The 22,252-nt window shown below is 37.5% G+C and overlaps 1 protein-coding gene across 1 annotated transcript in view; it reads left to right on the forward strand.

Moving 5' to 3' along the window:
• Positions 1-1,015: 1,015 nt before the first annotated feature.
• The window catches only part of LOC308337996 (junction-mediating and -regulatory protein), a 36,032-nt gene continuing 14,795 nt past the window's right edge, over positions 1,016-22,252 (forward strand). The window contains exons 1-4 of the mRNA XM_080831549.1: positions 1,016-2,246; positions 16,061-16,226; positions 16,838-17,025; positions 19,202-19,288. Coding sequence (XP_080687675.1) covers positions 2,091-2,246; positions 16,061-16,226; positions 16,838-17,025; positions 19,202-19,288 — 597 coding nt within the window. The 5' untranslated portion in view covers positions 1,016-2,090. The remainder of the gene's footprint in view (positions 2,247-16,060; positions 16,227-16,837; positions 17,026-19,201; positions 19,289-22,252) is intronic.

Below are 22,252 nucleotides of genomic sequence, written 5' to 3' on the forward strand. Positions count from 1 at the left end.
ATACTACTCTATTGATCTTATGGTTGCAAAAATAGTATAATACAGTTTTAAAAGATAGGTAGAAATTTAAAATGACAAAATCATTTGATATTCAGCCAATGAGTAGATTTTGTTAGAAAGTCTAAAATTGAGATTCAGAGCAAGACTATGCATTGGAAAAATCCCTTTTATGTTAGCACTTGAAAGCCACAGAAAAACTGAAACCAAAAGAACCAATTTAACTATATTGAGAGGAGAATCTAAGCACAGTTCCTCATCTTTTATAGTAGGAACTCAACAGGTAGTTTTTAAAGACTAAATTGAGAAACAGTCAATTTTTAGGGAAAAATACTGGTTTATGAAACCTATTTCTATATGGAAGTAACCACCAGAAATAATTAAAAGTTGTTTACATCTGGGCATTGAGATTAAGGGGTTAGGGAGAGCTGAGCCTGAGAAACTGCTCTTTTTCTTTAAACGCCTGCCTATACAGTTTTAATTTTTATGTATGTACATGTATTATTATAAAAAAAATTAAGATTTCATAAAACTCAGAGACAGAGATTTAATGAGATATACTTCCTTGGAAAAGATGGTTAGGACTTAGTAGCAGTACAGGATTACCACTTACATATAAAAGATACTACTAGTGAATGTGTAGTAACTTAAAGAGCCAGACTAGTTCAGTGCTAAACAGACTGCTACCTCTTTTGTAATAAATGTGTCTCCGATCTGTTAAAGTGGTTAGGCATAAGAATGGTTGGTTTAATTGTATAGGACCCAGGATAAGCCATGACTGTACTATCAGTGATAAGTCTTTAACTGGAGAAGATACTAGCTCTTTGATTGTCAAAAAGTATCTCTTGAGATAGGGCTCTGTTGTGGCAAATAAAAAGTTACTTTTTTCTTTTCCTTTTTGGGGGCTGTGGGAGAGGAAGTTGGGTGTTTGGTTGTACTGCTCCAACTCTAACCTCAGAATAAGCTCCATGTTAACACCTAGGATTTATTTTTTCCTTCCTCAGTTCATTATAGTATTTTTGGAGGAACTCAGAATAAGATCAACATGTGAATTTAAATAATTTTAAATAATCTTGAGTAGTTAAGATTCTCATTTTAGTTAATGTACCCAGGAAAAAATATAAACCTTTATGAAGTATGTATAAAACCTTTGAGGGACGCCTGGGTGGCTCATTTGGTTAAGCATCTGCCTTCAGCTCCAGTCATGATCCCAGAGTCCTGGGATGGAGCCCCGCATCAGGCAGGCGAGCGTGTTCTCCCTCTGCCTGCCATTCCTCTGCTTGTTTTCACATGTACGTGTGCTCTCGCGTGTGCTCTCTCTCTCTCTCTCTCTCTCTCTCTCTGACGAATGAATAAAACCTAAAAAAGTTTAAAAAAATCTTTGAAATTTAATAAAACTAAACATGTGGAAGAACATTTTTAAAGTTCTTAAAATCTGGGGTGTCTGAGTGACTCAGTCAGTTAAGCATCCACCTTTGCCTCAGGTCATGATCCCCAAATCCTAGGATCAAGCCCCGCGTTGGGTTCTGCTTGTTGGGAAGTCTACTCCCTCTCCCTCTGCTTGCTGCTCCACCTGCTTGTGCTCTGTCAAATAAATAACATCTTCAAAAAATAAATAAATAAAAAGGGAAGTTTTAAAATCTGACAACTCAGTTCCTTATCTTCACAAGTTATTTCTGAGGGTGATTATTTAGGATTCTTTTGTTTTTTTAAGATTTTATTTATTTATTTGGCAGATCACAAGTAGGCAGAGAGGCAGGCAGAGAGAGAGGAGGAAGCAGGCTCTCTGCTGAGCAGAGAGCCCGATGCAGGGCTCCATCCCAGTACCCTGAGATCATGACCTGAGCCGAAGGCAGAGGCTTAACCCACTGAGCCACCCAGGCACCCCAATTACTTAGGATTCTTATTGAAGATAATAGAATCTAAGATACATTGAGTTATATTTTAGAACTGCTAACAGGTAACTCAAGGGAGTAGGATTTATATCTTTATGTGTGTGGTCAGTGAGATTTAAAACTTTGAAATTTTTAATATCAAGTTGTCTTGTGTCTTAATGTCTCTAAAAATTATTATTAATAGCTGTGTACGATCGAATGCGAGCAGATCAGAAGAAATTTGGTAAAGCATCATGGGCAGCAGCTGCAGAACGTATGGAAAAACTCCAATACGCAGTTTCTAAGGAGACTCTGCAGATGATGAGAGCAAAGGAGATCTGTTTGGAACAGAGGAAACATGCACTAAAAGAAGAGGTAAAAAAATAAAAAATAAAAAATACACATAAAATTTAAAAAGATTTGTGATTTGTTTTTTATCTTTGTACAAGAGTGGTGTTTTTCTGACACTGCAGGCAGTTGTTAATTTTGCATTGTCTCCATGAGATGATAACAGGAGTTCTCCTCCTAATAGAGGAGTTAGACTATGAGGTACTCTCACAGCATCACAGTGTGGTTGTAGGCTGCAGTGCACTATTAAAACAAAAAGGAGGTTGACATTAGAATTTTCTTGTTGTTTTTAAATTTTTTTGTACTGTAAGGTTCAGTGCTTTATTAAGAAAATTTCAGTGCCCAGAGAAATATAGAAAAATTTTAAGGCAGTAGAATTTTGTTAGAATTGATTATATTATATTCAAACCATTACCTTTTGGAGCTTCCCATTTTATTCCTGCTGGAACAAAAAACAGTAGAGGTCTGCAGCAGAGGTCCAGTTTTCTTGACTACACTCATTAAAACCTCTTCATGAATACCCCTGCAGAAGAGAATAGTTTTAGAAGTCCTTGAGGAGATTGCTGATAAACATATTTAAAATGTATCTAAAATGATTTTTTAAAAATTAACCACTTTTGAGGTGTCTGAATAGCTCAGTGAGTTGAGCATCGGGCTCTTGATTTTGACTGGTGGTCTCGTGGTTGTGGGATCGAGCCCCACATTGAGTTCAGCATAAAGTCTGCATGGGATTCTCCCTCTCCCTCCCCTCACTTGTGTGTCACACACACACTCTCTCTCTCTCTCCCTCCCTCTCTCTCTCTCTCAAATAAATAAAATCTTAAAAAAAAACCTAATTACTTTTTTTCATGGTCATCCTGTTCATCAGTGTCTTTAGTATTCTTACTCATACTGTCCAGTGCAACACAGAATATGCCATTGATGCCCAGCTCTTGGTGAAAATATTAAAACCATTAGATGTATACTAGTTTTCATTACCTCCCAGGCCATTATTTTTAAATGCTATTAAACATTTTATGTTTTATTATTAAATTGGGCCAGAACAGATTGCTTTTTATGAAAGAGTACTCAAATATCTACATTGGTCTTTTGCTGATAGTTTTCTAAGTATGGGAAGCAACAAATCTCCATCTTGTTCAAGGGTCAACTGTAGTTTTAAAAGTGACTGAAGATTAAAGCTGGTGTTAAGGGGGCGCCTGGGTGGTTCAGTGGGTTAAAGCCTCTGCCTTCGGCTCAGGTCATGATCCCAGGGTCCTGGGATCGAGCCCCGCATCGGGCTCTCTGCTCAGCAGGGAGCCTGCTTCCTCCTCTCTCTCTGCCTGCCTCTCTGCCTACTTGTGATCTCTCTCTCTGTCAAATAAATAAATAAAAATATATATAAAAAAAAAGCTGGTGTTAAGGATGAACCTAAGAGGGTGTTTTAGATTGTATATAGTATATAGTAAGACTTTATGGTTTAGGCATGACTATTCAGTTTGTGCCTTTTGTACAAAGAATTAAAAAATATTTCAGGGTGCCTGGGTGGCTCAGTCGGTTGGGCATCTGCCTTTGGCTTGGGTCATATTCCCAGGGTCCTGGGATCGAGTCCTGCATTGGGCTCCCTGCCTGGCAGGAAGCCTGCTTCTCATCTCCCCTTTCTCTCTCTATCAAAAAAAAAAAAATGTTTTTTTTTTTCAGAGATGAAAAATATTTTAATCATTATATAAATTTTGAATTATTTCCCATTATTTTCATTTGAGATAATTGATAACTTATTGTATTATAAGGCAATTTATTGCCTTATTTTATTAAGGCAGTTTTGAAAAAATATGAAGTCATTTTCTTTGGCTGATACAGTATGTGTGAAGTATTTCTAAAACCAAACCATTTCATTTCCTCTTACTAGATCTTCTTAAATCTTCCTTTCTGTTAAAGCCACAGTTCTTCAAAATACTCCAGGCTCAAAACTTCAACTCTTTCCTTTCATTTGTATCTTTTTGCCTTTTGGAATTCTCCCCAACTCAAATGTCCCTCCTCAGTTATTTATGCAACAAACATTTATTAAGTGGAGTGTTTTTTATTTGGGGGGGGTTTTTGGCCAACAGTTTTAATGGGTGATGGGGATAAAGACATGATTAATACCCTTTGTCTCCCCATCTTCCCCCAACACTTTTTAAAGCCTAAATAAGAAGTAGCTATAATGTTTAGAGTTCTTTGAGTATGGTGGGGCAAGACATGTACAGTGTGGAAATAAGCTGTGAGATAAGCAGGTATCATTATATACAAAGTGGACCAATGCAGGAGCACTCAGCTGTGACCAGAGGGTCCTAGGTGAAGAGAACTGTATGTTCGAGGAGTCCTAGGGGGCAGGGAGGAAGAGTCAGCTTTGTTATCTGGACCAGGAGTAATGAGAGATAAGTTGAAAAATTAAGGAAAATTTGGGGCTGTCCTTCTGTCTCCTACCAAGGAGTTTGAATTTCACCCTAAAAGCAGTATGGAGTCACTATAATGTTTTCATCAAGGAGCAGCACAACCACATTTATTTTTATGAAATAATGACCCTGACCAGTTCATAGAGAATTGACTGGAGAGTCATTCTTAAATCTAGTCAGTTTCCTCACATGCTTTTCTAATTGTTTCATTGCTGATAGTAGAAAGCAAGGCATTTCTCAAAAATGACTGTAAATACCAGGAATGTAGACCCTTCACTCACTAACAGAAGAGGTTTAAATTGAAGGCAGTAGGGAGTTGGGGAAAGTTTAATCTATATTTATGTTTTGGAAATCTGAAATTGCTCCTTTAAAACCTACTCAGGTTTGCACAGCATTCCTGGGTAGTTAAGAACTGAGTAAAGGCAAGTTGGTGATGGTCAGATCCAGACTGCACATGCCCGGGCTCCTGAGGGTACATGCATGAGTTGTGCCTTTGTTCAAATAGTACTGCAGTCATCTTGAAACGGCTGGTTAGAGGAGGCACGAAGTGTGGCTTTTTATTGGACAAAGGAGAATGAACTGGTGAGGCATCTGACTTTGTGTTATTTTTAAAAAGCAGTTATACCTCAGAAAGATTGGAATAAAATAATTTGATTGATTAGATTTATTGTACACTTCCCTTTAATCCACGGTTTTGCTTTCCACAGTCAACCATAGTCCTGAAGTAAATGATCCTCCTTCTGATACATTGCCAGAAGATCAGTAGTAGCCAATGCTGCATCACAATGCCTCCATTTGCCTCACAGTTGAATGGTGAAGAGTGAGCACAGTACAAGAAGATATTTTGAGAGAGAGACCACATTCACATAACTTTTATTACAATATACTGCTGTAATTGTTTTATTTTATTGCTATTAATCACATACTGTGCTCATTTGTAAATTATACTTCATGGTAGGTGTGTATGTATAGGAGAAACAGTATATATAGGTTTCAGTACTGTCTGTGGTGTTAGGCATCCACTGGGGGTCTTGGAATGTAGCCCGTATTGTACTTTGTAGACCGGAATGGTTTTTTAAAACCGCATTAAGACATGACTTGTGTACACCTGAAATTAATGTAACATTGCCAACTATACTTAAGTTAAAAAAAAAAATTTCACTGTACAATTAAAAAAATTCACTAAACTATGCTTCAATTAAAATATCATACCGTTCACTCATTTAAAGTATATAGATTCAGTGCTGTTCAGTATACTAACAGAATTATGCGTGTCGCCACAAGCAACTTTAGAACATTTTCATCACCCTGGAAATAAACCTGACCCCATTAACAGTGATTACCCATCTTCTCTCTAAACTTTCCAACCTGACCATTAATCTTTCTATAAATGTGCTATCCTGGATATTTCATATAAATGGAATCATAAAATATGTGGGTTTTTTTTTTTTAACATTTATACTCAGCACAGTGCTTTCACAGTTCATCCCTGCTGTAGCATGTATGAATGTTTAGGTTAGTTTTTTTGTAGAATGATACTGTATTCTGTGATTAATATCACATTTTGTGCATCCTCCGTCAGTTAATGAACATTTGGGCTCTTTCTACTTTGGGAGGTATTATGAACAATGCTCGTGTAAACATTCGTGCCCAGGGTTTTCATTTATCTTGGTATATATATAAGAGCCAAATTGCTGTTTAACTTTTTGAGGAACTACCAGACTGTTTTCCTGAGCAGCTGTACATTTACATTCCCACCAGCCATGTACAGCACTTAAAATTTCTCCACATCGTTCATCTCATCATTAGTACTTAAAATTTGTCTCTTTTAAATTATAGCATGCTGGTGAGTTTGAAGTGGTTATCTCATTGGGGTTTTTGATTTGCAGTTCCTTCATGGTATTGAGTATCTTTCCTTGTGCTTACTGGCCACTTCTTTGGAGAAATGTATACTCAGATCTTTTACCCATTTTAAAATTGGGTGTTTTTTTTTAATTATTATTACTAAGTTGAAAGAGTTCTTTATAAATACTAGATAGAACTCTTGTGTGGGATATGTGCTTTGAAATTATTTGCTGCCGTTCTGTGGATTGACCATATTGGTTTTTAGAACACTGGCTATATCTGAGAGTAATGTATTGCAGTCTGTAGGGGAAAACAAATTGCCTCTTTTTCACTGTGTGAAGATTTTTTTAGTCCTTATTGACATTTTAAAAGTGCATATGCTTATCAACTCTTGTTTAAAAAACAGTATGAGGTAACTTATAATTATGGCTATAATTAGTTCTAGAAAGAAGTCTTTTGTTAATGATTTAAATTGTGATTTTACCCTTAGGTTTCATTTGCTACTAGTGTTAAAGGTAAAATTGTAACTTGTCATGTCCTAGAACTTTTTCACACTATATTCGGCATCTCTTGGCAAGGATTTCAGTCCCACTTGTGTTCCCACTTGTGTTCCTCATTAGCTTTCTCCCTTATATGACTAGCTATCTGAATTTCAAGTTCCAGAACTTTTAGAACTTAAAATCCTAGCATTCTTGTTAGGTTTTTGTTTTTAAATCCTAGCATTTTATTGCCTGTGGAATAGAGTAGCACTTTTGTCTTCCTCGCATGTACTAGCTTTGTTGTTCTAGCCAGCGGACACTGAGTTACAGGGTACCTAAAAGAACTGCTTGAGGGTAAGATTTCTGATTATTTGCTAATGTAAGAACATTGTTCTTACTGGAGTTGGTCTAGGGTGGTAGAAGAAGGGCTGGGCTAAAATGGGCCCTAAGAGTCTGGGATGATAATCTGTGGGGTCATTTTACCTGGGGCCACCTCATTACCTTAATAGTCTGCTTCTTAACGCTGTGGACTGTGTTTGAATTCTTCAAAGGTTTGGTAAACCTGTCAGTCATTCTTACCAGGTTAATGTTTGAGTGTATATAATGTATGTATTGTGTTTTATGTATATCTGTGATGTACTATACCAGTTTTATTAGCATTAATTTAAGATGACCACATTACTCATGAGAAACAGAGCAAATATGCATTATTAAGCCCATCCCAAACAAATGATTTCCCAGTGAAGGCTTTATAATACAGTACTACTCTGTGATTTAAATTATGGGAAAACTTTGTTCTTTAAAAAAATGTCAGTATGTTATGTCTTGGGTTTTGTTTTTTTTTTTTTAATAGAAAACTTTCTGATGTGATAATATAAAATACTTAAAAATTTTAAATATTTAGTAATATTTGCCACAAGTGTAGTGAGAACTTGAAACACAACTTTCAGATGAACTCTGCCAGATTTCACCTACCTAAGCAAAATTCTCTTTGTCCTTTAAATTTTTTAACTTCTGTGGGGCACTTGGGTGGCACAGTCGGTTAAATGTCTGACTCTTCGTTTCATCTCAGGTCATGGTTTTCAGGGTCGTGAGATTGAGCCCTCCATGGGGCTCCAAACTCAGTGCAGAGTCAGCCTGCTTAAGATTCTTTCTCCCTTTCCTTCTGGCCCTCCCAAACTACACACACACACACACACACACACACACACACACACACACGAACGCATGCACTCTCTTTCTCAAGTAAATAAAGCTTTAAAAAAAAATTTATTTAAATTTCTTTAAGAGTATGTATCATTCCTTTTAATATGTTTCCTTCTTAAATGTTCCTGGGTCTTTTACCCCTTTTAGGTCACAGACTCCTGCCCCATTAAGAATTTGAAAGGTAGGAGCCCTGTACTAAGATAAATATGCATGTACACACAGCTCTGCACACAAATTTTGTAGGTTCCCACATCATTTATACTTGAACCACTGATCCCAGATTGCCACTGGTGTTGAAATTTTCCCATCAAACTCCTGAAAATATCAGTGTCTTTTTGATGCAATACCTTTGAAAGAACCCAGGGTAAGCTTAACTAGTTATAGCTCCTTCACTCCGTTCTTTGAATAGTATACTCCCTCCCTCCAATCCATATTCAAAAATAATAGCAGAGTCTGGTTCTGCAAGTACAGTTGGACTTTCAGATCTGTATTATTTACAGATTATGTCAGATATATTTTAAAACATTGAACAAGATGAGAATATGTAAAATCACACATGGTTAGAGTAGCATATATGTTAGAAGTGTTATTAAAATAAGGATTATTGGGGCACCTGGGTGGCTCAGTGGGTTAAAGCCTCTGTCTCCGGCTCAGGTCATGATCTCAGGGTCCTAGGATCGAGTCCCGCTTCGGGCTCTCTGCTCAGCGGGAGCCTGCCCCCCCCCCCCCGCCTGTCTCTCTGCCTACTTGTGATCTCTGTCTGTCAAATAAATAAAATCTTTTAAAAAAATAAAAATAAAAATAATAAAATAAGGATTATTAATGGAGTAAGAGGATTTTGTTTGTGGTTATTAATTGAAATAGGAGGTAACAAATTAAGATGCTAGAATGAAACAAATCAGAAAATATAGTCATGTCTCATTTAATGTTTGCTCTTACCTTCTGATTAACCATGTTCTCTGGTTAACCGGGAATTAACCAGGTAACTCTTTGGATGACAGTCCTTCTTGAAGGTTCTAAAAATATATCAGTGTGCTTTCTTGTCTTGATAGAGAATTTTAACCATTACCCATCCCCCCCCCCTTTTTTTTAAAGTACTCTCCATACCTAGCGTGTAGCCCAACTTCAGGCTTGAACTCACGACCTGTGAACTGAGATCAAGAGTCAGACATTTAGGGGCGCCTGGGTGGCTCAGTGGGTTAAGGTCTCTGCCTTCGGCTCAGGTCATGATCCCAGGGTCCTGGGGTTGAGCCCCGCATCTGGCTCTCTGCTCCGTGGAGAGCCTGCTTTCTCCTCTCTCTCTGCCTGCCTCTCTGCCTACTTGTGATCTCTGTTTGTCAAATAAATAAATAAAATCTTTAAAAAAAAAAAAAAAAGAGTCAGACATTTAACCAGTCGATTCGCCCAGTCACTCCTCACCTTTTTAAAAAACTTTCATTCCTTGAGGTCGTCTTTATGAACATACATAAATAGCTAGAATATTGAGCTGAATATATAACAATCTTGAGGCTACTTCCTTACAATCCATACTTTTGTCTTTCTCCTTTTTTTTTTTTTTTTTTTTTGCATTTATTTGTCTGAGAAAGAGAGCACAAGCAGTGTGGGAGGCAGGCAGAGGCCAAGAGGAGAAGGAGGCTTCCCACTGAGCAAGGAGTCTGATGCTGCACTCCATCCCAGGACCCTGGAATCATGATCTGAGCCAAAGGCAGACACTTAACTGACTGAGCCACCCAGGTGTCCCTTCTGTCTTTCTCCTGAAAGCATATAGTTAAAGTATGATTAAGGTTATATTGCCCGATGTCAGTTTTACATAAGTCATCAAGTATATATTGAACATTTATAGTATACCCTAGGGGACATAAGCTTAGGCTCTAGATGGTGCTATTCAATAGAAGTTCCTACAACAATGGAAATGTTTTATATTTGCACTTTCTTGTAGTATACCTACTAACCAGGTATCTGTTGAGCTCTTAATGTGATTTATGTGACAGGAGGAACAGAATTCTAATTTAATCTATAAAAAATAGCCATGTGCAGCTTATGGCTACTATATTAGAAAGAATAATGTAGATCCTGATTCTGCAAACATTAACTTATATAACCTTGGGTAAATTAGATAACCTCTCTATAAAATATGATTAGTGTATACCTTTTAGGAAAGTTATGTTTTCATTGGTTAATGTATATAAAGCATTTAGCATAATGCCTGGCATGCAGAGTAAGAACACAATAAATACTAGACATTGTTATGCAAGTATCAAGGAAGGGAACAAAGATGGGAAAATTTAATTCCCATGCATAAGACAGTTAGTTACATCTCAAATGGGCCTTGCCAAAAAGTTTCAACAGTAAGGAGCTTTGATGTGGTAGACACAGTCTGAACAGAGGGCAGCTGGGATGCTTGTCCAGGCAGACAGGCTGCTCTTTTATTTTTAGTTTATTAATAAAGTCTGTTCTACTAGAGGGTGTTATGGTAAGTGAAATAAGTCAATCAGAGACAATTATCCTGTGATCTCACTGATACGAGGAATTTGAGAAACAAGACAGAGGATCATAGGGGAAGGGAGGGGAAAATGGAACAAAACGAAACCAGAGAGGGAGACAAACCATAAGAGACTGTTAATCTCAGGAAACAAACTGAAGGTTGCTGGAGGGGAGAGGGGGTGGGAGGGATGGGGTAACTGGGTGATGGACATTGGGGAGGGTATGTGCTGTGGTGAGTGCTATGAATTGTGTAAGACTGGTGAATCACAGACCTATATCCCTGAAATAAATAAGAACCTATATATTAATAAAAAAATGTTTAAAATCTGTTTCATATCTGCATGCTAGAAATTTCAGAGTCTCCTAAGTACAAAAAGCTAGGATCCACTCTAAAAGTTTTAATTTATATTACTTGTCAAATTCTGTTTTAGCCACCTAAATATATTTTGATATTGGTTACAAAAAAGTAAATAGAAAGTTTTAAATGTTTTAGGCCTATATTTAGTGCTTTATGTATTATCTCATTTAATTTTCAAGCATAACCCTTTATACTCCAAGCCCATAAGCCACTATCTGAAACCCCTGAGACCAAATCTATTTTATTTATTTATTTATTTAAAAGATTTTTATGTATTTGCGAGAGACATAGTGGTAGAGCATGAGTGGGGCAGGGGTTAGGGAGAAGTAGGCTTTCTGAATGTTGGCAGGACCCTAGGATCATGACCTGAGCCAAAGGCAGATGTTTAACCAACTGAACCATGCAGGTGCCCCCAGATCTGTTTTAGAATTCTAGCTTTTTCAGATTTTAGACAGTTAAGATAGGTTATATAACTTTCAGACAAGTGTTAGTATTCCAATTATGAAACATTCTCGTATTAAATGGAATAAATAGAGATTCACATCAGGTCAGATCGTATCTTCCTACAAATGGATTGTGAGATTAGGTTTTGACATTAAAGAAATTATGGCTAGTTTCAGTTTTTTAAGATCTGAAATGTGGAATTCCAGATTATTCCTTCTGTTTGTATGTATTCTCCATATTTGTGTAGCTGTTATTGGTGGAAACTGTATACTCAAGTTCGTCTGATACCATTTCTTATGAACTGAACTGTCTTTGCCACATAATAAAAGAACTAGGCTTGATTGAGAGCTTGCTGAGCTTGTCTTTAATGTTATTTCTATTGTGCTATGTATGGTTTTCATGACAACTCTTTGACCCTTCACTTCATTTATTGCTAACTGCCATACTCTGTAACTCAGACAGCGCCAGGGGCCCAGTGAGTATTTCTTGAATGAATGACTCCGCCCACAGATACACTGAAAGCTTTATTTTCATAGCCCCTCACATGTCATGAGGTTTTTCTAGCACAGCAAGGTGAAAGGCAGCACAGAGGCATTAGTTTGTATAAATTGCTTTATGTCTGGTTTCATGATTTTCTATAGTCAAAATAGGTACACAAGAAAACCATTATTGTTAATGTGCCTGGTGGGAATGATCAGTGGGCTCAGTTATATATGATGTACTTATGTGGATGTATGGATATTCATTGGTACTTAAGTTTTCTTGCCAGATTTACTGTAAAACATTGTGCTTTGTTTCCTTTTCCATACTTATTAGAATGCTGCTCCCTACTTTTGTCTAGTGGAAAGGCCTTTCTTGTAGGAATTGGGTCAGGCTCTCCAATATTGCTAGTATTACTTGGGTCACAGTGGGAAGGCAGTTTGTTTTGGGATCTTGATATCTTGATATCAGAAGTTTTGTTTATTCAGGGGGCACCTGGGTAACTGAGTCAGTTGAGCATCTAACTTTTGTTTTTGGCTTGGGTTGTGATCTTGGGTTTTTGGGACCAAGCCGTCAGTGTCACACTCAATGGGGAGTCAGCCTGGGATTCTCTCTCTCTCTCTTCCCCTCAGCAACTCCCCTGGTGCATGTGCTCTTGCCCTCTCGCATGCACAGGTGCACTCTCAAATCATAAATAGGTCTTTTTCTAAAAAAAAGTTTGTTTTGTTAGAAGGTAAACGTTGAGCTGAGTAAAATTTCGAGGTAACAAAGTTTTCATTGGCATTCAATTGTCTCCTTTGAGCGCTTAACCTACTTTCTAGGCTTCCTTTTTGCCAGGGAAGCAGTGTCCTCAGGCATAAAAAAAGGTACCCCAACTGTGGCACCTACTTGCTCCATTGTCCAGAAATAGTACTCCTTTCACTCTGGATTCCTGTTCCTTTAGTTCTGTGGCGGTCACCTGAAGTAGGTACCAGGAGAAAAATCAGTCTGGAAATTACAGATAATATAGGGACGAGATTTGGTGCAGCATAGCCTTCCCACATCTCTGCATGTCTTTCACTGAGGATTTTGCATCACTGTTAAAATTTAAGTAAACCTCAGAGGATAGTTTTGCTCTTCCAGGTTTCCCTGATTTGTATCTTATCCCTTTCTCCTTATCTTATCCCGTAAAAGTTCTCTCTCCTGAAGTCCTTAAAAGCCTTTTACTTGCCCTGATGCCCACTGCTGCCCTATTATTTGTTTTCTCAGAGGTTGGGATTCAGCAGATCCTTAGTTTACACTTCTGCCTTTGATGAGGTTTTGTCCTTTTTGAACCTCTCACCATAGCAGATCCACCTCTGGACTCCCTTGTTTTGAATGGAACTCAATAAACCAGAAAGTTGGGGGTGAGGTCACTTCTGGTAAGGAAACACCCGTTCCTTTGTCAGTTTGGTATTTGATACTGGCCGACAATGTAAAGGTATGTCAGCAGGGGGCTCCCAACTTTTTTCCTTACCCAAAGTATTAGACAAGAGAGTCAGACTTAAGAGTGTGCAAGGGGAAGCCTTAGCACAGTGTTACAAACATGGCACATAAATGGTTCTTTCCAGCAAGAGAGAGCTAAAGATAGTGAAGGTGGAACTAACAGCCCAGGTTTCTGTCCAAACGTTGTCCCTGGAACTGATCTCACGAGAAGGTTTTTAGACCAATTCATACTGAGGTTTTATCTTAACTAATTATAATTCCCTAGGGAATAAAGCTTCTAACATTACATATTTCACTTGTTTGTATGCTGTGCTCACAGAAAGTTTGGTGCTGATAACAGAGGATTATGGATTCTGGAATTATAGTCTCCACAGCTGGGTAAGAGACCCAAGACAGTATGCAAAGGGATGTTTATAATTTAAAGTGAGACTGGGAGTCTGAGGAAAGAAATCACATGTAGATTCCTATTTTATGACTTAGGACAAAAATAGCAGGATTTCATTTTGTCAGCTTTCTCTATAAGCCACTATAATGAAACCCTTTTGTGGTTTGTTCTATATTTATTGTTCATCAATCATAAAATACTTCCTAATGCAATAGGATTTCTGGCTTATAAATTCATTAAATATTTATAATATTTTTATAACATTTATTAAATAACATTGTATTTAATTAACCAGAATATTTTAAAATGTATACCATTGGACATTTAGATCATAGCCCAACTGTTGCTTTGCAGGGGTTTTAAAAAAGATTTTGTTTATTTGAGAGAGAAAGAGCGCATATGCATGCTCACGACTTTGGGGGAGAGAGAGAAGCAGATTCCCTGCTGAGCGGGGAGCCTGACTTGGGGCTCACTCTTAGGACCCCAGGCCCCCCAGGCACCCCATGTTGCTTTGCAGTTTAAAAGGAACTTTAAATTATGTGCTTAAAAAAATACTCTGTTCTTCAGTAAGACTGTGTTGGGTATCTAGAATGTAAAGGAAAGACTGGACTCTTTTTTTTTTTTTTTTTTAAGATTTTATTGATTTATTTGCGAGATAGAGCATGAGTGGGGAGGAGAGGATTAAAGCAGGCTCCCCGCTAAGCAAGGAGCCCAGTGCAGTGCTTGATCCCAGGACTGAAGGCAGCGGGCTTAACCAACTGAACCACCCAGGTGCCCCATGAAAGGCTGGACTCTTGTTTAAAATGTACTCTATGGGGGCGCCTGAATGGCTCAGTGGGTTAAAGCCTCTGCCTTCGGTTCAGGTCATGATCCCAGGGTCCTGGGATCAAGCCCCGCATCGGGCTCTCTGCTCAGCAGGGAGCCTGCTTCCTCCCCTCTCTGCCTGCCTCTCTGCCTACTTGTGATTTCTGTCAAATAAATAAATAAAATCTTTAAAAAAAAAAAAAAACTGTACTCTATGTGCTAACATGTTTCACCAACCTCACCAGACTGAAAGGATTATTTTGCAACAATAAGAATATCTTTGCTGCCACAGCTGTCCTGAGAGTACCAGCCAAGTATATCCTCAGTATTCTGGAAGCCCCAGATGACCCCTCACATGAGGTCACAAAACATTTCTCTCATTTTTCTCTGTTCCTCCTCTACCCCTTTGGTGGTCACTTACTGGGGTTCCAGTTGAGGCCAGGGCCTCCTCACCAATGCTGCTAGTTCACCCAAGGCACACTGGTACCTGTGCCAGTGGTATCCTGGAGTTTCTAAGCATGAACCTTTCAACTGCCAAAGTGGTAGAACTATATTCTTAGAAGAAATGTTCTGGGAGGAATGCTTTACTCTCTCATGTGCTTGTACTTCACAGAATCCTGAAAAGCCATTCTGTCAATTCTTCTTACTGCCAACTTTCTCCATAGAGCCAAGTAGGAATCCATGGAAATAATGGGATTAGGGACTAGTATCTGAAGCATACTTTGCTGATAGTAATTTCCTTTTAATGCCTGGCAAAGTCTCTTCCTCCCTGTCTTTTCAGGACCAAAACCCAATCAACCAACCAAGCAAACCTCATGCAAGACCAACCACCACTTCATAAGACATGCTTAGAAATCTGAGTCCCACCTTAGGTTGGATACAGGATCCTGAGTGCATTTACTTAAAGATATTAATAGTTACCATTATTAGTAGATTGCAGGGATTTCTAGAAAATCAGTTCTGTCATATTGTTTTCCTAACACCCACTCACCTTGCTCCCCACTCACCAGATTCCAGAGCCTAGCCAGGTTGTGACCATGGAGCACAACATAGTTCCAGTGTAGGGAAACCAGACTTTTATCCTGTGGTTTTAACTATGCCAGTATGCTTAATCTTATTCATTCATACATAATCTCATTCGTATTTGGAAGAGAAAACTGAATATCCTAGCACATCCACTTTTGAAAGGAAAGGACACTTTTAATATTTATATTATAATAATTAGAATAATAGATTCTAAACATGAGCTGTAATACAAATTAATTTACCATATTTGCCTAGTTATTTCCAAAACTGTATTATGTTTTGATTAATAACTATCTATCTTTTAAAAAATCTTAGTTCTTGTCTTCAAGTTTTTTTCTTGGAACAGTTGATTCATGGATTTATGCCGTATTATTAGTATTCATTTCTAATCATAGCTTGATTTTTTTTTTCTTGTCCCCACCAGCTAGAAATATTTTTATTTTATTTTCACACAGATGCAGAGTTTGCAGGGTGGTACAGAAGCCATAGCACGATTGGATCAGTTAGAAGCTGATTATTATGATCTGCAGCTTCAGTTGTATGAAGTACAGTTTGAAATCCTGAAGTGTGAAGAGTTATTATTGACAGCCCAATTAGAAAGCATCAAAAGACTTATATCGGGTATGGTATGCATTCAACCACATAAATAAAAAAAAATTGAATACATAGAGGGGAAAAAAACCATATATATGTATATATATATATGTCAGCTATGGTCCTTGAAACTGTTGAGACTAAAAAAATCTTAAAACCTTTTAAAGGAGCTTCTTAACTCAAGTCATTAACTATACTTAGCAATGCAGTTACGTTATTACTATGCATAATGCTCACTTTTGTTAGGTTGTTTTAACCAGAAAAATTTTGAGTTTGGGGGATGACTTAACATTTATTGAGCACCTAACTGCATGTCAGACACTGCTAAGCACTTCCTGCACACTGCACACACACACACACACGCACACACACACACACCTTAGAAGCTAATGTTTCCAATAATCACTATTCTACAAAGAAGCTGAAGAGGTCATGACTTCAAGCCCTGTGCTGGGTATAGAGCTTACTAAAAAAAAAAAAAAAAAGATGTACTAGGATCAAACTGAGTCTTAATGAACAACAACAACAAAAAAAGATTGCCTGAGGTTACAGAGCCAGTAAGTGGATTAGAACATTGTTCTCTCTGGCTCCATAGCCTAGGCTCTTAGCCACTACCCCTTGTTGCTGTTTTGTTATAGAAAAGAGAGATGAAGTGGTTTACTATGACACTTACGAAAGCATGGAGGCGATGCTGGAGAAGGAAGAGATGGCAGCGTCTATGCACTTACAGAGAGAAGAGCTACAGAAACTTCAGCAGAAAGCACGCCAGCTGGAAGCAAGACGCGGGCGGGTTTCAGCCAAGAAAGCCTACCTCAGAAATAAAAAGGTATATAATAGGTATTTATTGAATAGACAGCCTTAATTGTTCATCTTGCTTTTAGGTATTACTTAATCCTTGACCCATATCTGATAATTCTAACCTGGTTTGTCACTAATAGTTGCATGTTTTAAAACTAAGAGTTACCTCTTCGCAACACTCAGGCCATTATATTAACATTGTGTCGTTTTCCGAGAGCAGCCCTGTTAATCACATTAGAACAGCCAGTGATGATGTCCTGTTTACCTGCGGCACCCTGAACGTGACTCTGCTGAATGGCATGACTGTAGGATCCCATGTAATGCAATTCCTGGCTCATTATTTAAGGAGGCCAGTGCTGTTCTATAGTGAAATCTTGGTTCTGACCTCAGTCTTGAAGGAATTATATATATTAATCTAAATCTGAGGTAGGGAAGGTTAACCCCCAAGAACCTGCAGCCTCATCTCTGCTGCAACCCATCACATCACATGGAGTCAGGAACTCTTGATGGTCTTGTCCCTCCCATCCTTATCCCCATCCCTCCAAGCCTGCCAGGGTGGTAGGTCTGCAGGGGGAAGAAGTAATGACAAGAGAAAGCTGGAAAGAGAGGAAACTAGAAACACTACATCCTAAAAGAAAGATAATGAGCTCAACTGTATGATACAAAAGATAAAAACACACCTCTCCATGTAACATTGTTGTAATCCTTTTCTCTGTGTCAGCATGCCCACAGTCACAGGGTGCTCAGTTTATCCAATATCCTCAGTAGAATTCCATACCCAAGGGTAGTTCTGACTGTATGTAAATCATGTCCTGCCTCTCCTCTTGAAAAAACAAAGACTGGGTGTCTGACTAGGTCATGAGGACTTGAAGTCTATGCTTTGTGATGGTGCTTTTTAAGAAGAATAATAGAAACAACATTATTTTTTATGCTTTTTTATCTTCTTTAATGATATGCCTAGTCAAATGAGAGAATAATCTTTTGCCTAAGTCAAGAAAGCTCCAGAAATCAAAAGCATTCTCATACTTGGTGACAAACTCAGAGCTGAGCTGAGAGGAAGTTGTCCATCTCGTAGTTCCACTTAACTTTGACTGTTCATATATTTCACTGCGCAATGTTAGTATTCCTTATAAGGTACTATTTCAGATCCTGCTGGAGTTACTGGATAGTGTGTATACAACATACCACCTTTCTAAATCTGAAAAATAAGGGACTTGGGACCTATATTCTCATTTTGTAATCAAGGGAACTAAGGCTCCTGGTAGTTAAATAAATCACCCAGGGAAAAGCAGCTAGTTATGGTACAAAGGTAGGATTCTGTCAGGTCTGTGTGATTTCGAAGCCTGAGCCATTGTATCACTGTAGCATGTCACTTATATAATACTACCTTTGTTATTCCTCTGGAGACTGCCCTGAAGAATTTAATTTCAGGTTCTGTGCTTGTTAGGCAGTAGAGTCAACCCAGTGTTAGTGGAAAAGACAGTACAGTTGCTTTACAATGTAGTTTACTGGCTTAAAAGGCCATTCATTGTATCACTTTATCTGGTTAGAAGAGTGATCTTTTGGTATAGTTTTGAGAGTGTTGGAAACCAATGGCCATCTTTTTACCTGGAGGACTTCTCTAGGAATACTAAGGGAAAATGAAGACATAGTATGGTATCATTAAATGTTACCAGATGGTAGTGCGTTATTTTGTAAAGAGGCACGTATTTCCTAGTTTACGCTTACATTTTTATTTTCATGTGATTAGAATAAGCATTCCTATATTTTCTTTGTCATTCTGACTTTTTATCTTTAAGGTCTTTTCACTCAGTCTCTGACCATAAGATACAGACTTCATAATACTATTTAAGCACTCCAGGCAAAATCATGTTCTTTAACCCATCAGAGTTTAGAATACAGACTTTTAGCCAAGAGTTGTATGTACTTTCAGCCAAGAGTCTGTAAACTCAGACTAGTTTAAAGAGTATAATAAGACTTAGAGAAGTTAGTAGTTTAGAGAAGTTAGTAGTTTTTTCAGTTCCTACTGATTTGATTTCTGCTGCTTCAGTACTCCAGATGAGAAAAGACATGGGCCTACTTGGTGCTTTGCTATGTAGGTGCATGTTAAGATTGAAAATTAAGCCCCATAAAATAAACTCTGGTGTGGTGTTCCAAGTCTTTCAGGTTTCACTTATACTAAAACATATTTTATGTATTTATAGGAAATTTGTATTGCAAAACACAATGAAAAGTTCCAACAGCGCCTTCGGAGTGAAGATGAATATAGAACCCATCACACAGTACAACTAGTAAGTTTGAACTTGTGGAGACTTAGAAGAAAACTTTGATTTTTACATGTCTCAAAGTGAATAAGATTTATAGAGAATAAGAAAATGTGAGTAACTAGATGTTAGCATTAATTCCATATATATGTATGTAGGAATGTATGTAGTTTAATATGTATGCATATACATACATATATTATTACTTAGAACAGTTTTAGACAAATTAAGTACACGATGTAGACAGTTCCCATATACTTCCATACATGCACAGCTTCTCCTACCAGCCAAAGAGTGTTGTACCTTTGTTACATTCAGTGAATCAACACTGATACATCGTTATCACCCAAAGTACATAGTGTAAGTTCATTCTTGGTGCTGTGTGTTCTGTTGGTTTTGACAAATATATAGTGGCATGAATCTACCATTGTAATGTCATACAGAACATTTTCACCACCCTGAGAATGTCCTGTGTTCTATATATTCATCCCCACCTCTCTTACATCCCTGGCAACCATTGGTCTTTTTACTGTCTCCACAGTTTTACCTTTTCTAGAATGTCTAATTGGACTCATACAATATGTAGCCTTTTCAGATTGACATAATTTAGTAATATGCATTTAAGATTCCTCCAGTTATTTTCTTTCTTCCTTTTTCTCCATGCATTTTCATGGCTTGATAGTTTATTTCTTTTTAAAAAGTGCTGGATATACCACAATTTATTTACTGATTTACTTAACGAGACATGTTGGTTGCTCCCAAGTTTTGGCACTTACGAATAAAGTTGCTGTAAACGTTCATACAGGTTTTTGTGTGCACATAAGTTTTCATATCTTGGGTAAATACCAAGGAGCACGATTGCTGGATCATAAGGTAAGAGCTGACTTAATTTTGTATGATACTGTGAAATTGTTTACCAGAGTGACTGTAGCATTTTGCATTGCTACAAGCAATGAATAAGAGTTTCTAATGCTCCACATTCCTACCAGCATTGGTATTTTAGCCATTCTAATTAGGAATGTGGTGGTATCTGATGAGTGTTTAGTTTGCAGTTCTCTGGTGGTGTATGATAATGAGCATCCTTTCATAATGCTTTCTTGTCATCTTTATACCTTCTTTGCTGAGGTTATGTACAGGTCTTTTGCTGGTTTTTTAATTGGGTTGTTTGTTTTCTTTTTATAGAGGGTTTTTTTTGTTTTTTTTTTTTTTAAGATTTTATTTATTTATTTGACAGAGATCACAAGTAGAGAGGCAAGCAGAGAGAGAGAGGAAGGGAAACAGGCTCCCCGCTGAGCAGAGAGCCCGATGCGGGGCTCGATCCCAGGACCCTGGGATCATGACCTGAGCCGAAGGCAGAGGCCTTAACCCACTGAGCCACCCAGGCGCCCCTCTTTTTATAGAGTTTTAAGAATTCTTTATTCTGGAGAACAGTCCTTTATCAGACAGGGTTTTTGCAAATATCTTCAAATTTGCGGCTTGTCTTTTCATTCTCTTGTCAGCATCTCTTGCAGAACAGAATGTTTTTAATTTCAATGTTACTGAAGTCCAGCTTATCACTTCTTTCTTTCATGAGTTGTACTTTTGGTGCTGTTTCTAAAAAGTCCTCTTCAAACCCAAGGTCATCTATATTTTCTCCTGTGTTACATTTTGGGAGCTTTATAGTTTATTTTACATTTAAGTTTGTGATCTGTGTTGAGTTAATGTATGTGAAGGGTATAGGGTCTGTAGCTAAACTTTTTTTTAAATGTGAGTGTCTAGTTGTTCCGACACCATTTCTTTAAGGAAAAAAAAAACCTGTCATTTCTCCTTTGGATTGTCTTGACTCTTTTGTTAAAGATCAGTTGATTAAATATATTTGGGTCTATTTTGTACTCTGTGTTCTATTATTTTTATCTAGGTCTTTTGCCTCTCCAAAGCTAGTCAGTAACCACAAAGTATGCAACTGAGATTTTGACTAGGATTGTATCATGTTTATAGATTAAATTTTGGAGTAATGGGCACCTTGATATTGTGTTTTCCTATCTATAAACAGGGAATTAGCTCTCCATTTACTTAGATCCTTTTTATTTAATCTATTAATTTTACAGTTGGCCTCATATAGATCTTACACATATTTTATTAGATTTGTGCCTAAATCTTTCTTTTTTGGGGTGGTAATGTAAATAGCTTTTAATATTAAACTTGATGTGTTCATTGCTGGTACATTAGAAAGCATTTGACTTTATATGTCAACCTTGCAGCCAAGCTATAATCCATTCATTAGTTCCAGTTTTCTTTTTCTGTTGGTTCTTTCAGGTTTTCTACAGGAACAGTCTTGTCATCTGCAAATGAAGACAGGTTTATTTCTTATATCCCCATCTATACACATTTTACTTATTCCTCTTTTTCCATTAGTTACAACTTCCAGTATGATGCAAATTGAGAAGGAATGGTGAGAGGGGACATTCTATCTTTTCCTGATCTTAATAAGAAAGCTTCTAGTTTCTTAGCCATTAACTACCATGTTTAGCTATAGGATTTGGGTAGATAGATGTTCCTTATGAAGTTGAGGAACTTACTCTCTGTTTATGATTTACTGAGCTCATTAGGTCACTTTTTTAAAAATTGCATTAGAAATCTACTCCCAGCATTGCTATACCTCATCATGTCTGCATTGTATTATCCTCATAGTCTTTTTAGACGTACATGTCTTAGATTACTCAACCACTGATTTTAAATTTCATTAAATAGTAGAAATGCTGACAGGACCATGTCACTATATATGCTCATGTAATTTTTGTCACCCTAAAGGCCAGGTGGCTTAAATTTGTCTGCATTAATCCCTTAAGCTCATTTTGGCATATGTTAAAGTTGCCCCTCACTCTTGATTTTAAACATGTAAAAGTAGCCAAACTAAACTGTAAGATTCATCATTCTCCATGAAACTAGAAATAGCAAAATTAATTCTTGCATTTTTATTTTGCACTGTGCTTTTCATAGATCAGAAGCTGC

The sequence above is a fragment of the Martes martes genome (genome assembly GCF_963455335.1).
Source record: "Martes martes genome assembly, contig: scaffold_291, whole genome shotgun sequence".
NCBI classification, from domain to species: Eukaryota; Metazoa; Chordata; class Mammalia; order Carnivora; family Mustelidae; genus Martes; species Martes martes.